Source organism: Mustela nivalis (genome assembly GCF_964662115.1).
Source record: "Mustela nivalis genome assembly, chromosome: 3".
In the NCBI taxonomy this organism is placed as follows: domain Eukaryota; kingdom Metazoa; phylum Chordata; class Mammalia; order Carnivora; family Mustelidae; genus Mustela; species Mustela nivalis.
Window position 1 is genome coordinate 139,059,433 of NC_139022.1, and position 14,311 is coordinate 139,073,743.

Sequence of the window (14,311 nt, forward strand, 5' to 3'; positions counted from 1 at the left end):
CCCTTTTTTATTGAGTTGATACCTTTATTAATATGACCCAAATCATATTAATATTAGCTTTTCCACTAAATAGCCATCGGGAATATGCACATTTTCTAACTCTAATTTATCTGTGTCTCCTCCATAATTATTCAGGCCTTTTGCTTTTGGGTCCAGGTGCCTGCTCAGAAAATCACCCCTTTGAAAAGCCAAGACACTCACGCCAAGGTTTTGTGGTAGTCAATAGTGTTGGTCACCCCAAGGAACTTTTGCACTGTGTCCATCACTTTGGCAGGTTCTGTCCGCAGCAGTTTGCCATCCAAGACCAGAATCTGGAGAAAAGAGAGAAGAGACAGGATGATCTGAACCTGTATTTACTACAAGGGCAAACAGGTTCCCGGTCTTCTGGTCAGCAGCCATGGTTACAAACTGGGGACTCTTCACTCCATAGTCTCTGCCTCCTCTCCCACTCCTGCATGGCAGGTGTCCCTACACCTCAGGCTTCTGCAGTCCAACTCTCTGCTCTCTGCCGGCTTCCCTCTCCTGGAGAGGAAGCTATCACTCCACTCCGTCCTGCCTGTCACAACCCTACCATATCCCTCTCTGCCTCTCTCTAAGCCTCTGGCCCAATGTCACTCTCCGCCTCAACCCTCCAAGAGGTTCCCTAAAATGCCTCATGTGATCTAGCCCTGCTTACCTCTCCACTCAGGCTCTCCACATCACCACACCCCTCTCAGGAAGGCAGCCTACCCCAGGGCTTTTGGAGTCCCCTCAGGGACACAGAGCCTGGTAACAGGACATGGGCTCAGGGAATTTTCACACATTAGCCTTGGGATGAACAAGAACGAAACTTTCAAAGACCCCAAAGATCTAGCTCACCAATGAGGACATTTCGGACCCCATGACAAAAGAGATTTGAGGCTTTCTGCCAGCTTCCACAAGCCAGAACTGTTGAGTGCCCCCCACCCCAAGGGCCAGGGATAGGCAGCTACCTGGTTGGCGTGAAAGGCGCTGAGCCAGCGCTCAATGTGGGTCGCGTACCAGCCGGGGACCAGGCAGCGGCTCTGGAGGGCCCGCAGCTTCAAGGACGCATCAGGCCCAGCCGTGATCACTTCGTGGAAGGTATACTTCAGGGCCACTGGGTCATCATGGGCTCGCTGGTGCTGCAGGTTAAGGGAAGAGGGTCAGTGTGTCACATGGGGGCACAAAACAAAGAGGCTCTCTTCAGCAGCCACGAAGGGGCCTAAAGACCCTGCCCGGAACCAGCAGCCCTGGGTTCAAGTCCCGGATCTGTCTCTCACTACACTTTGACTTTGGGGAGTCATGACCTCTCAGAGCCCTAGTTTTTCCATCTTTGCAAGACAGGAGTAGAACTAGATCAGAGTTTCCACATGTTGACTGTCTTCCTGTCTCCTCTCTGATGTCTCCCATATCCACAAGCCACCTGTGTGCGCCGAGGTCCACACACTTTGATTCCCACTGACTCATCTTTCTTATTCACATAAAACTATTTCAAAATAAAACTCACTACTGCCTCCATAAATAGAAGACCAGACTCAGCTGTCACATAAAGAAGGTGATCATTCATACATACAATAAAAATAAAGCAATGTTCGCAAATGCCAGCCAGATAAAAATAAATGTCTGCTACAGGTCCTGAGCCCAAAGCTTGCACTCTTTTTGTTGAAAACAGAGCTTAACAACATTGAAAAGTACTTAAAAGCCATTTATACTAAACTGAGAATTTGTCCTCTGTAGAAATTAGAAGGTGTTATTATTTAATGTATGTGTCCCCTCCTCAAAATTCCTGCGTTGAAGCCCTACCCCACAGTATGATGGTTTTTGGATATGGAGCCTTGGGGAGGTACCTGGGAGGGAGATGAGGTCATGAGGGTGGGGCCACCACAATGAGGTTAGTGCCCTCGTAAGAAGTGACACCAGAGGGAGTGCGAGCTCCTGCTCTTGCTCTCGCTCTCTCCCTCTCTGCCTTGTGAGGACACAGTGGGAAGGCAACTGTTTAAAGCCAGGAAGAGGGCGCCTGGGTGGCTCAGTGGGTTAAGCCTCTGCCTTCTGCTCAGGTCATAATTCCAGGGTCCTGGGATCGAGTCCCGCATCGGACTCTCTGCTCAGCAGGGAGCCTGCCTCCTCCTCTCTCTCTCTGCCTGCCTCTCTGCCTGCTTGTGATCTCTTTCTCTGTCAAATAAATAAATAAATTCTTTAAATAAATAAATAAAGCCAGGAAGAGTGATCTCATCTGGAACCAAATCTGCCAGCATCTTGATCCTGTCCTTGGAAACTCCAGCACCATAAGAAACAAATTCCTGTTATTTAAGCCCGAGTCCATACTGTAATTATGACTGCTCGAACAGACTAAGACAGGATAGGAAAGGAATCAGAAAATGCCATGTTTGAGCCACCTGATAATGCCATGGGCTGGTCCCATCCGGAGACCAGGAGCCTGCCCTCCAGGGGTCACACTGTTAGGCCTCCCCACTGCACCGAGGCTCACACATCCCTCAGGGTGGGCAGTCTGTGGGGAGCAGAGAGCAAGTAGGATCTGCACCTGGCCTGCCACCAGGATGGCGGATGCAGTGAGGCCCCAGAGAGGAAGGGACAGGCTCAGAGGGCTACAGGGTGCTGCTGAAAGTGGCCAGGCCCGAGGAGGCCTTCCTGGACCAGCGGGTGAATGAGCTACTCACCCCCTACATCCTGGACCTGGACCAGAATCCCAGGAAGACTGGCAGGCAGGGGAGGAAACCTCCCAAAAGGCCTGATCTTAGGCTTTCCTGTAAGCCTAGGGGAATGGGTGCTCAGAAGAAATTAAGTCAGGTCATTGAAGTTAAAGAAAGTTCTAGTTCTTACATTGTCGAGTGGGGATGAGGAGTCATTACCTTCTCTAACTCAGACAACAGTCAGGTAACTTCGTTACCTGATCAGGTGTCTGCATCCCCTACTATGAACGCAGAGACCTAAGCCTTAATTTAATTCCCTCTGAATCCTCACCCCCACCCCACCCTGTGCCTAGCGAGGAGGCCAGTTAGTAAGATCACTGTTCACCCAATCTCACTTTCATCAAAGTGGAACCAGCCTCCACCCCTTGTTGGTGTCAGAATCAGAGGCAGGACCCCAGTGAAGCTAGCAGGGTGGGCAGGTGGGCTTAGTAAGTACCTGTCGAATGAATGTATGAGTAGCTGAGTGGTGGACAGAGCCCCATGCCCCTACCCAGGGCTCCACCCCAGCCCCAGCTCACCTGGTACCAGGAATAGGCCCGGTCCGCTGGGTTGATGAGGATGGTCAGGACCTTGGCCTTGGGTAGCAGAGCAGCCGCCCGCCGGGGCGCCACTTCCGAATCGAAGTAGTTGGCGCTCTTCTCAAAGTAAAAGTCAGAGGTGGTGTTGGAGGGGATGGGGAAGAACTCCATGTACCTGCAGGAAACCCAGAGGGAAGAGCTCACAGGCAAGACTCGTGAGAAAGGGGCCGGAGGAATGCGGCGGGAGAGGTCGCTGGGGTGGGAGTTCAGAAAGCCAGCAGGCACACTGATCCCAGTGACCTGCTCCTGGTAGGGATTCTAGATGGTCGGCCACTGGGAAGTCCCCCTTTGTGGAATCCATTCCTTTTGGGGGGACCTTGGAGTCAGGAGGATAGGAAGACTTACAGAAGTGATATGGGTTGTAAGGCAAGGGATGGTGCATGGTATGTTTGACTCTTGAATGAGGTATTCCCAGTTAAAATGACTGGGGCTTAACCCACTGCTCTAAGGGCGAAACTGGGACACCTCTGACCCCAGGAAGAGCCTGAATGGTCCCAAGAGATGCCTCCTCCTGCTCTGCCCCATCCCGAGTACAGGGTTTCTTTACTGGCCAAGAATATCACTTTCTAGGCTGTCACTGCAGACTAGGAGACAAAGCCAGGGGGAGCGTGTCACCTTCTGCCAGTCACACCCCTCCCTGGCCTCACGTAGGTCAGCCTGACAGCCTTCCAGAGGAACCTTCCATATCCCAGCCCAACGGATGCCCATTCAAGCCCTCTGGGACCAGCTCTGCAGGACCCCTCAGGAAGCTAAATGAACACTCCAGAGCCTTCTAGGGGCTCCTACTCATACAGAATAGAGGGACAACTTCAGGGCTTCATGGGAACCAAAGCCCACAGGCCCATGTTAGGTAAGGGTGTAGGATCCCTACTGGATCCTGGGAGACAGGGTTACTCCAGAAACCCCTTCGTCAGAACTGCCCTGGGGCTTCTGAGGCTCCTCATCCCGCCCTATACCTACCTACAAAACCAAAATCTTGGGAATGGGGCTGAGGAACTGCTAGCTCTCTCCTATTTCTGAATTTTATTTATTTTTAAAATTCTAATTACAACATACAGCGTTCTGTTAGTTTCAATTTCTGAATTTTCTTTATGAAATAGCATCTGTACACCCACAGTCCATTGTCTGTAACACCGAAATTGAGAAAGCTCTGAAAACAGAAGCGTTTTCCCTCAAGTTTAGAGCAAAGCCATTTGGCAGCAAAACCGGACCTATTAATCTTAGTGTAAATAGTCACGGTCTTTGCTAGAAACGTGTTCATGCGTGTATGTGCTGCTGGGGTGCTTGCTGATGGGGCGCTGCCCCAGGCCCTGCTGAGGTTAAATGTACGGTGTTGTACCATGTCACCTCCTTAAAACCTGACAGAGGGCGACATTCAGGGACCCCAGAGATAGTCCACGTGTTAGAGACAGAGACAGGTAGGCAGCTAGGCAGGCAGACGATAGACAAAAAAGAAAGAGAAAAAGTACAGAAACCAACAGAAGAAGGGCCATAATCTCTCCACCCAGGCAAACCACTGACACAAAAATAATAAGAGTAATACACGGATAGGGTAAGGAAAGGTGAAAGATGCAAACTGAAATGACTGGAGCGTAAAACTATCCCACTATCCCCACGTGCGCCACCCCCACCCCCTACTGCCATAACCTCTGGAGACAGGTTCTGGAAAGAAGCTGCGATTGCTACCACCTCCCACCTCCCCAGGCAACTCCCCATAGGCTGGCAAGCCACCTCTGACGGGCTCACAAGAACACCACCTGCTCCACGGTGAGGCAAGAAATTTTGGCCAGCTCTCAGGGTCAGAACATTTGGATTTTAGCCCCTGCCCTGTCCCCAGCTCTTGGGACCTTGGGCAAGTCACTGTCCTCCTCTGGGATTCAGGTTGTTTTCCCATAAGCAAGGGAGGTGCTGGCTCCTACCTCCAGCAGCCTCTGACCCCAGGCGGTGACGGAAAGGGGCAAAGGGCTTCCTCATCAAATGTCCCGCCCATGACAAGGCTCCAACATCATGGCTCAAGGGTCACTGAGCTTTGTCCCTGTTTACAGGAACTTCAGCTGTGTGTGAGGAAGGGCCAGCTGCTTCCTGCCATGAGCACGGCAGACCTCCTCCGGGGCAGACGCCATGCCAGCAAGCTCCCATCCAGCCCTGGACGGACAGGGCCACTCACCAGTCGATGCCTTTGTGATAGTTGTGGCCGTTAAAAAACTGGATCTCCTCAAAGGTCTCTGAGCTGGGGTAGTTGCTGCTGAGGTCCGGGTGCATGCCCAGAAACAGGTAGAGGGCCGTGGTGCCTGCAGGGATGGAAGAGAGCTGAGACCAGGGCTGTGTCCCCCCAACAAACACGGAGTCGGAATCGTGGATTCTGACTCCAGCTCTCCATGACTCATGGAGAGATCCTGGGAAAGTCCCTTGCCTTCTCTGTGGCTTAGTTTCTACACCTGTGCAATCCAAATTAACTTCACGAAAGCCAGGACAGCAAATACAGGGCATGCACGTGGAAACCGCAACTCTTGCATCCACTGTAGACATCACTAATTCATCACGGCATCCTAAACACTAACCAAGAACTTGGTCTCAGAATCCTTCCAACCCCTCTACTCCAGGAGCCATGCCCAGTTCATTAGGGTCATCTCATAATCCCAGACCTAGAAGATTTTTCAGGTCTGGGCCTCTGACCTGTGACACATGGGAGGAGCTCAGAGAAAAGGGAGCTCTAGACCCTGCAGGCTGTTGACGGGAAATTCATGAAGGGCTAAGAGATCTGGCTCAAATGGCTTCTCCTTCTGGGAGCCTTCCCTCATTCACACTGTCTGTCCTACTCGACAGTACAGGACCTACCCCTTCCTTCAGAGAGTTCATTCCTTTCCTATGCTGAGTCTATGGTTTGTAGGCTATAATAAGACATCTTGGAGGAGAAGGAAACTCTAGAGTTTAGTTTCTTTAAGAGTATAAGCTTGAGGGGGGGGGTCAGAGAGATAAGGGTTCAAGACCTAGATCTGTCACTGCCTAACTGAGTATGTCAGGGGAGGTCACTTCACTTCTCTGAGCCTCAAGTTATTTTATCTGTAAAATGGGCATACCCATTCGAGCTTTACAGTATGTGTGGATGGCAAACACTCAGCGAGCATATCATTGCTCCTCCCCCTTATACCTCTGGCAGACATGACTAATTGATTGCCGTCCTCTTTGCCCTGAACCAGTTTTGCCTGGCACTGCTCAAACGTGTGGAACAGCTGATCTGGGCGTCTCTGCCTAGATTCAGAGATGCCCAGGAAGAGAGCTCCCTGAGGCTGTGGTTCAGGGCTGATAAGCAAATTCTACGCCCGTCCTCCACCCTCTCCCCCCTTTCATACTGACAGGCGGTTCACGTTCATCCCAACTTCATTCTCAGTTCCTGGGAAAGAGGGGGGCAGATTATCAGGGCCTGGAACCAGGGCAAGGTGGTCCCGAAATTCTGTGGCTGAGACAGCAGGTGGCGAGGGACCCTGGCCAAGAACAGAGAGACCTGCCTGTTTTCTGGGGGCCAATGATGAGGAGCTTTGGGAAGCGGTCACATGTCTTCTCCTTGGACCAGATGTCTTTGTGACGTTTGTCCTCACAGGGGTCCTAAAACAACAATGGAACGAATGTGAGGGGGGAGGTCCAAACCCAATGAACGGACTCTCGCTGCACACAGATATATGGCTCTTACAGCGCTGGCAGGTAGGGTAACTATGTGTGTCCTTGTCACACCCCACCTCAGGACACTGAGCTGCTCGCAGGCAGGGACCACTTCCGGTGAGTCCTAGCAAAACACTCAGCCCAGTGCTTGGCACACAACAGCAGCTCACGAACATCTGCTGAGTTTAACTGGGTGAGCTGCATCTGAACCAGGGGTCAGCAAACTTCTTCTGCAGAGGTTAGTAAATCTTGGGTAAGTGTTTAGTAACTACTTTAGGCTCAAGTACTACCTGGTCTCTGTCCCAACTACTCAATTCCGTTGTTGTAGCATGAAAGCAGCCCTATACAATAAGTACGAGAATGAGTGTGGATGGGTTTCAATAAAACCTCACTTACAAAAACAGACTGCAGACCCCATCTGGCCCATGAGCCCTGGCCTGCAGACCCCTGGTCTGAGCTATGAGATGGCTTCCATTCCAGCTTAGCTTCTCTTTCCAGATTTTGACAGTCCCTGGGGCAGACCCCCCCAAACCCTCCCATCAGTCCCCTTTCCCGTTGTACAGAGCCTTCTAGCATGCGAAGGGACATAAAGGACTGAGTCCAACCAGGCCAGGCAAGTGCTTTGATCTGCCCTTGATCTACACTCTGCTCCTTTACAGCCTTATCAAGCTTTTTCAGAAGGTGTGTGTGAGTGTGCACACATGCATGTCTGTGGGGGTGTGTGTACATACCTGCGTGTGAGAACATGCGAGTGTGCCCATGTAAGAGTGCACCTGAGTTTGCACTCAAGAGTGACTGAGAGTGTGGGGCCAAGCCCACGCCTGGCGTGTGTGCCTGGCACTGGTGAGCATTCCATCTCTGCGACAAGACACCCAGGTGACCCCCGCACCCACGCACCCACCCACCTGCCAGAGCGGGTCCTTCTCCTCGGAGAAGATCTGGAAGTACTTCTGTGCCAGCTGCACGGGGGGCAGCGTCTGCAGCCGCAGGTTGGTCCAGGAGTGCAGGAAGCGCACCAGGTGCTTGAAGGTGTACAGGCCCAGGCGGTCGTTCCCATAGTTGGACAGGTGCGTCATGAAGATGCTGATCTGCTCCGGGGGAGGGGAGGGCAGGGCCAGTTAGCATCTGAGTCCCCTCCACCCCACTTTTGACTCTTCTGGTCAGGCCACAGCTTGCAGAAGTCACTCTATGACTATTCTGAGGCTCCCTGGGGCCTTTAGCAAACTCACTGAGTGACCTTGGCCTAGGCACAGCCAGGTGAACCCAGGTCTGGCTGACTGACCACCAACTAGCACAACCCTGAAATGGGAAGCTGACCTATTGTGCAGTCATATATGTGTTCTGTATTTTTGTCAGTGGAGTGTTCACAGAAGACAGGAGGGCTCAGTTATCCCATAAAGCTGAGTAACACCACTGCTTAGTATCTACTTAATGGTATTAAAGCATGGATGATTATTTCCATTTTACAGTTAAGGAAAGAGAGAGCCAGAAAGCTCAGATGAATAGTTTAAAATATATGTACTTCAAAATAAATGTATATATACAGATATAGTTTATGGATTAATGACTTACTATTTTTGTTAGTACCTAACATCCATACATTTATACACACATGCAAAGACTAGAAAAAGAACACAGACAAAAACACTCACACTACTGCACTAAAGTACAAGACTCTGGAAGGGAAAAGGAAAGACAACTCGGATTCTCTTCCCAAGGTCACACAGCAGAGCAGGGCGAGAGCCAGGGGTGTAGGGCAGATATCCCCACTCCCGGCCCTTGTACTGTCTGCAGCCCCCTCCTCCCCAGGCCCAGGAAAGCCAGCCCCGGCTGCAGACAGGCTGTCCAGCAGTGGCCCCTCACCCCCAGCCAAGGGCTATGAGCACTCACAGGATTGAGGAGCACGGTGAGGAAGAGCTCGCCCCCGTTGATGATCTTGTCCAGCTCGCTGGAGCCACCAGGGTACTCATTGTAGAAGATGGTGTGTGTGAAGAGGCCGCAGGTCTGTCGCGGGAGGACCTGGGGATGGGGCAGGGGAGAGCTCTGACCCTCTTATGTGACTACACAGCCCCCACTCTTGGGGGCCCTCTCCTCCAGTGACCTTCTGCAGCCTGCAACATTCCTTCAAGTGAGCCCGCGGGCCCTTGCCGTTTCACGAACTTCACCGCTACTCTCTGTTAACAAAATGAGCAGGCCCCAAAGTAACAGAGATAGGCAAGTGAGAACACTTGCCCCGCAAGGGTCCCTGACCTTCTGCAAAGCAGTCCTCCCGGTCACTCTCATAAGTCCCTCACAGCATTAGAACCTGCCCAGGGATGCTCCCAGTCACTGGCTGGCTTAACTGTCGATTCTGCCTCCTCTCTTAAAACGGCACCCCACGAGAGCAGAGAACTTGCTTGTCTGGTCACCACCTCCTCCCCAGAGAGATTATGAATGCCTTGTATTGAGGAGGCCAGTGGAGGAAGGGAAAGAGAGAGGGGTGGACGGACAGACAGACAGATGGACAGATGGGCAGATGAAAGCATGGGCCTTCCCACACATGCCCCATCTGGACTGTCAACAATTCATCTTTCCAGTGGCTCAGGCCCAAAACCCTGGAGTCATCCTGACTCATCTCTCTCCCCCACACCCTACCTCCAATTTATTAGCAGATCCTGTTGGCTCAACCTTCTGATTAAGTCCAGAATCTGATCACGCCTCAACCCTGCACCCTAATGGAACCACCACTCTCTGATCTGGAAGACTGAAGGGGCCCCCCCAACTGGTCTCCCTGTTTCCCACTTTGTCCCCTGCGGTCTCTGCAACTCAAGGCTGCCAGAACAAGGGAAACCTTTATAAAAGTATGAGCCCGATCATAATAGCACTGCATGCAAAAACTTCCCATCTCACAAAAAGCTAATGTCCATCCAATGACCTCATGTAGCCCTACATCATGTGGCTGGCCCATCGCCCCTCTAACCTCCTTTCCCCCGCCCCATACTCCCCTCCAGCCATACTGGCCTCCTACTTGGCCCTCAAATACACCTAGCACAGAGCCTGCCTACCTCAGGGCCTTAGCCCTTGTTCTGCCTTGAAAGCTTTTCCTCATATAGCAGCATCGCTCATTCCTAGGAAGGCCCTTCCTATTCCCCTTATTTAAAATGACTTCTCTTCCCTGGCACTCCCCTTCCCCGCCTGACTCTTCTCCATGGCTCCATCACCAACTGGCCTCACATTACGCATGTCACATATCTGTGAGTGCACTATCTCCTGCCACTAGGACGTCAGGTCCACAAGGGCAGGGACCTTCACTGGTTCTGTACACTTCTGCATCTCCAGTGCCTTGAACATTGCAGAAGCTCATTAAAAGTGTTGAAGTAAGCAAACGAACGAGACAGAGGCCTGTTCCCAATCCTCACCAGAGGCCCCTTTGAAAAGTGTTCAGCTCCCAATGCCCTGTCACAAAAGCTAAAAAGGAGCTCAGGAAAGGGCCAACCCTGCAGCCGATCCTCCCTGAGATGGAGAACCTTCCTTGGATGCCCGAGGGGACAGCAGAGCCTGGCCTGCGACCCTAACCCGAGCACGTAGGCCATACTTCCCCAGATGTGCGGCGGGGGCCCACTTACCATGATGCCATTATGGATGAAGCCGCGGCGGTAGCGGGCCGGCTTCAGGTGGGGGTACTCCTCTGTGCTGGTCACGCGGATGCTCCACACCTGCTTCCAGGCCTCATACAGCTGCACGTGCACGGGGTACACACCCGAGTGGTGGGGGGCCACCGCATAGCCCATGTCTGTGGGGATGCCGTGCTCCTGGGGAGAGGAGGCCCAGGCCAAGGTGAGCATGGGGCTCCTTCCCCACCAGGTCTCATTTCCCCTTTGTAGCATGGGAGAGAGAAATCAGAGGCTAGAATGGCAGGGCAATGGGTCCATGCCCTCGTGGTACAGATGGGAAAGCTGAGGCGCAGGGAAGGAAAAGGACTGGGCCCCGAGTCTCGGAGTGAGGGACTGACCAAGCTGGGGAACTCTTAACTCTCAGCCCCGTGTTCATGCCCTCCAGCACCCCGGTGTGAGGAGCAAGGACGGGGCTCTTCCTGCCTGTCGCGCGGCCTCTGACTGGCTGGTGGGCCAGGCTGAGCCCGAAACTGGGCCTCATTCCCTCCTCCCCGAGTACCAGCTGCAGCTTCCCTGAGCCTCCCACTCTGGCCTGAAGACAGAGCTTGGGCTCAGGAAAGAAACTGGCCTGGCTTTAAGCCCTGCGGGCCCTCCTCTCAGCTGCTGGGGGTCCCCGCGCTTTTTGGTGTTTTAGCTCAAAGGGACAGTATCGATAATCGCCTCTCAGGGTCTCTGCGAGGCTTTAGAGAGACAGGGGCTGCAAAGACCCTGACGAAATGCTATGCGATGGAGCTGCAGGACAGCGGTGAAAGGCCAGTGGTCGGGACCCCCAGCCCCCAGCCCACCCCACCAGCTCCGCCCCGTGGGGAATCTTACTCACGACAGCGAACTTCTTGTTCAGAGCCATCTGCTCGGCCAACACCGACTGGTTGTGGAAAAGGTGCGGCTGCATGTGGCTCCACATGTGGGGGAACCACCAGAACTCCTTCACGTATGACAGCAGCAGGTCGTCCCCGGCATCCTCAGCGTCGGTACCTGCAGCCAGAGCGCCGGCCGCTCAGCTCAGCCCGGCCTCCAGGAGGCTGCGGCCCAGTCCTTCTCCTCTCTGGGCCCTGGGGCCCCATGCGTGCCATCCGCGATCCCAGCGCTTTCTCCCAGCTCTGGGAGGCCTGCTCTGATCCGCTTCCTGTCTGCCTACTGGGCCGTTTGTCATCTGTCTTCTACGTCATGATCTGAGCCGCTCTGTATACAGACAGGACGTCTAGTCCTGTCTCATACTATGACCCAAACTACCTCTGAAATGCTGAGGACCAAGAATCCAAAAAATGTGCAGTATTACTATGAGGCTTTGGGAGCCTGTTGCTGAATTCCCCCCACCCTCCCCTCAGAATTGCAAAGTATTAGGGTTTTTCCTAGAATTGCAGAGAGGCTCTCCACACTGTGGCCCAAGCGGAAGGCAGTCTGGCCTACGGATGACAGTCTTTCCCTCCTGCTCAGATAAGAAGGGCAGCATTTGAGGAACTTGGGAGAGCCCGAAAGAAGAGGGAAGGCATGAACCTTGCCACCTGCACCCTCAACCTCAACCCTTAAGACTTTACAGTGAGGGACGCCTGGGTGGCTCAGTTGTTAAGCAGCTGCCTTCGGCTCAGGTCATGATCCCAGCGTCCTGGGATCGAGTCCCACATCGGGCTCCTTGCTCAGCGGGGAGCCTGCTTCTCCCTCTGCCTCTGCCTGCCATTCTGTCTGCCTGTGCTCTCTCTCTCCCCCTCTCTCTGATAAATAAATAAAATTTAAAAAAAAAAAAAAGACTTTACAGTGAAACGGCAGTGGCCATCTCTGGGGCGGCAACAATTATACGGCACTCTCACTGTCCAGGCCATGTATTTCTGCGGTGTTCTTAAAACTCACCCGATTACCTTTTTAAGCAGGCATAGTACAAATAATTTGTAAAGATGGAGGAGAGGGGGAGACAAGAGGGAGAAGATGCCCCCAAAGACAGCACAGGCTGAAGGCAGGGAGGGGTAAGTGCGGGCTTATGTTGTCTTATTGCTGCCCCCACATGCCCTCTGCCGGGGGCTGTGACTGTCTGTGGGCTGTCGGATCAGGGGGAGGTCACCAGGGTCAAGTGTGGCCCTAACATGAGCCCATCAGCCTCCCAGGCACAGTTCTCCATGGATCCAGATGCTGAAGGCCCCTGGAAGTTGCTCCTGGGTACACGGCCAGGCCCGCTTACCTGTGTGGAAGAATTTCCCTGAGTAGCCCAGGTTGAAGGTGAAGTTTGGGATGTGCGTGCGTAGTTCATTCTGTGTATCGAACAGGGCCTAGGGTAGGCAGAGGAGGAAGAAGAGGGTGAGGTGAAAGCCAGGCGCTCTGTTCTTCCCACTGAGGGCCCAGAAAGATCCTACTGTTGTAGGACCAGCCGCAGAGTCTGCAGGGCCCAGCAAAAAATGAAAATGTGGGACCCTTGCTCCAAAATCATTTTAAATATCAAGGCCAGGGCAGAGCACTGACCTTGCACAGGCCCCTTCTGTGTGCGGGGGTCCCATACCCATGAAGCCAGCCCTGAGCTGCCACCTGCCTCGGGCCTCCAGCCAGAGAAGAACTGTCGCTAGCCCAGCTCTACTATGTGCCCCTAAGAAAGCTTCGTGACTACTCTAGGCCTCAGTTTCCCCAAGTATGAAATGAAGGTAATAATTCCTCTTGGGCTGATTGAATGAGACCCTGCGTGTCAAACTGCCTGACATTTTAGTCAGCAACGTAAAATGGTGGCATGGCTATGTCTTTGGTCATGGCCACTGTAAGCCTTGGATCCTCGTCCACCAAACGTGGAGGGTCTCTCCTGGTGACCGCCAAGACTGATGTCACAGGATCATGACTTTCCAAAGACATATGGCGTCCCCAGCCATGCGATGTCCCCAAGTATGGCGCACCCCATGCTGGGCAAGTCAACAAAGGGAGGCTGACACTTGCAGAACAAACACACACTTGTACTCTGGAGTCAGGACTCCAAAAGTCCCCACACTGCACAAAGCACACAAGGCTGCTAAGACACCTGCGAGAGCCTGCTGTCAGACCGTTCTGCAGACGGACAGTCTTGGGGCCCCCACTAATATTTCACCAAGGCCAGGCACTGCCTTACAGACACACATACTCTAGCCGTGTGGCCCTGGGCAAGTTAAGTCACCTCTCTGAGGCTCAGTGGTCTCTTCTGCGAAATGGGACTTAGGATGATACCCACCTCAAGGGGCTGCTATGAGGATCCGCTGTGGCCATATACAGAAAGGGCTAAGTACAGAGCCTGGACTGGCCAAGCCCTGCATAAGCAGCTGCTGTCTGTGTGATTGAACCCACACCGTACAGCCAGCACTGTCCAAGTTAACCGGGTGACGCTCATGTCTCTGGAAGAAAGGCTGAGTTGTAGCCTGTGCTTGGGATTAAGGGATAGGGCGAAGAAGGAAACCTCTGCCCCTTCAGACTCGCAAGGATGTTTAAAGCAAGTGGGACCCTGGCTGGTGAAGCAATCAGCAGTGTGCTCGGAGCTGAGCGCACAGAAGAGGGTGTCGCTATTAGTATCCTGGGACAGATAGAGCTTCGACCCGCTCTCTTCCCTCACTGCCAAAGTGGGGAAAAGAAGCAAGCAGGGCAGCCTCAGGGCTCGTGGGGGACGCCGCGAGCCTGGCAGCCTGGTTTCCTCATGGGATCAACGCTGAACCAGTCTCAAGGACTCACCTGGACAGCAGTAAACACTAAGGGTACAGGAGGAGAAAGC

At 53.2% G+C, this 14,311-nt stretch overlaps 1 protein-coding gene across 8 annotated transcripts in view; it reads right to left on the minus strand.

Moving 5' to 3' along the window:
- Window positions 1-14,311, minus strand: part of NDST1 (N-deacetylase and N-sulfotransferase 1) — a 58,938-nt gene that overhangs the window by 7,424 nt on the left and 37,203 nt on the right. For 7 of the 8 annotated variants that reach the window (XM_082726200.1, XM_082726201.1, XM_082726205.1 and 4 more), the window contains 10 exons: window positions 12,776-12,863; window positions 11,423-11,577; window positions 10,555-10,740; window positions 8,840-8,968; window positions 7,855-8,037; window positions 6,799-6,895; window positions 5,457-5,580; window positions 3,230-3,404; window positions 972-1,142; window positions 202-311 (listed from right to left, as the gene is read on the minus strand). In XM_082726200.1, coding sequence (XP_082582326.1) covers window positions 202-311; window positions 972-1,142; window positions 3,230-3,404; window positions 5,457-5,580; window positions 6,799-6,895; window positions 7,855-8,037; window positions 8,840-8,968; window positions 10,555-10,740; window positions 11,423-11,577; window positions 12,776-12,863 — 1,418 coding nt within the window. Of the gene's footprint in view, window positions 1-201; window positions 312-971; window positions 1,143-3,229; window positions 3,405-5,456; window positions 5,581-6,691; window positions 6,896-7,854; window positions 8,038-8,839; window positions 8,969-10,554; window positions 10,741-11,422; window positions 11,578-12,775; window positions 12,864-14,311 lie in introns of those variants that run through there. The other variant, XM_082726207.1, reaches the window with a different exon arrangement.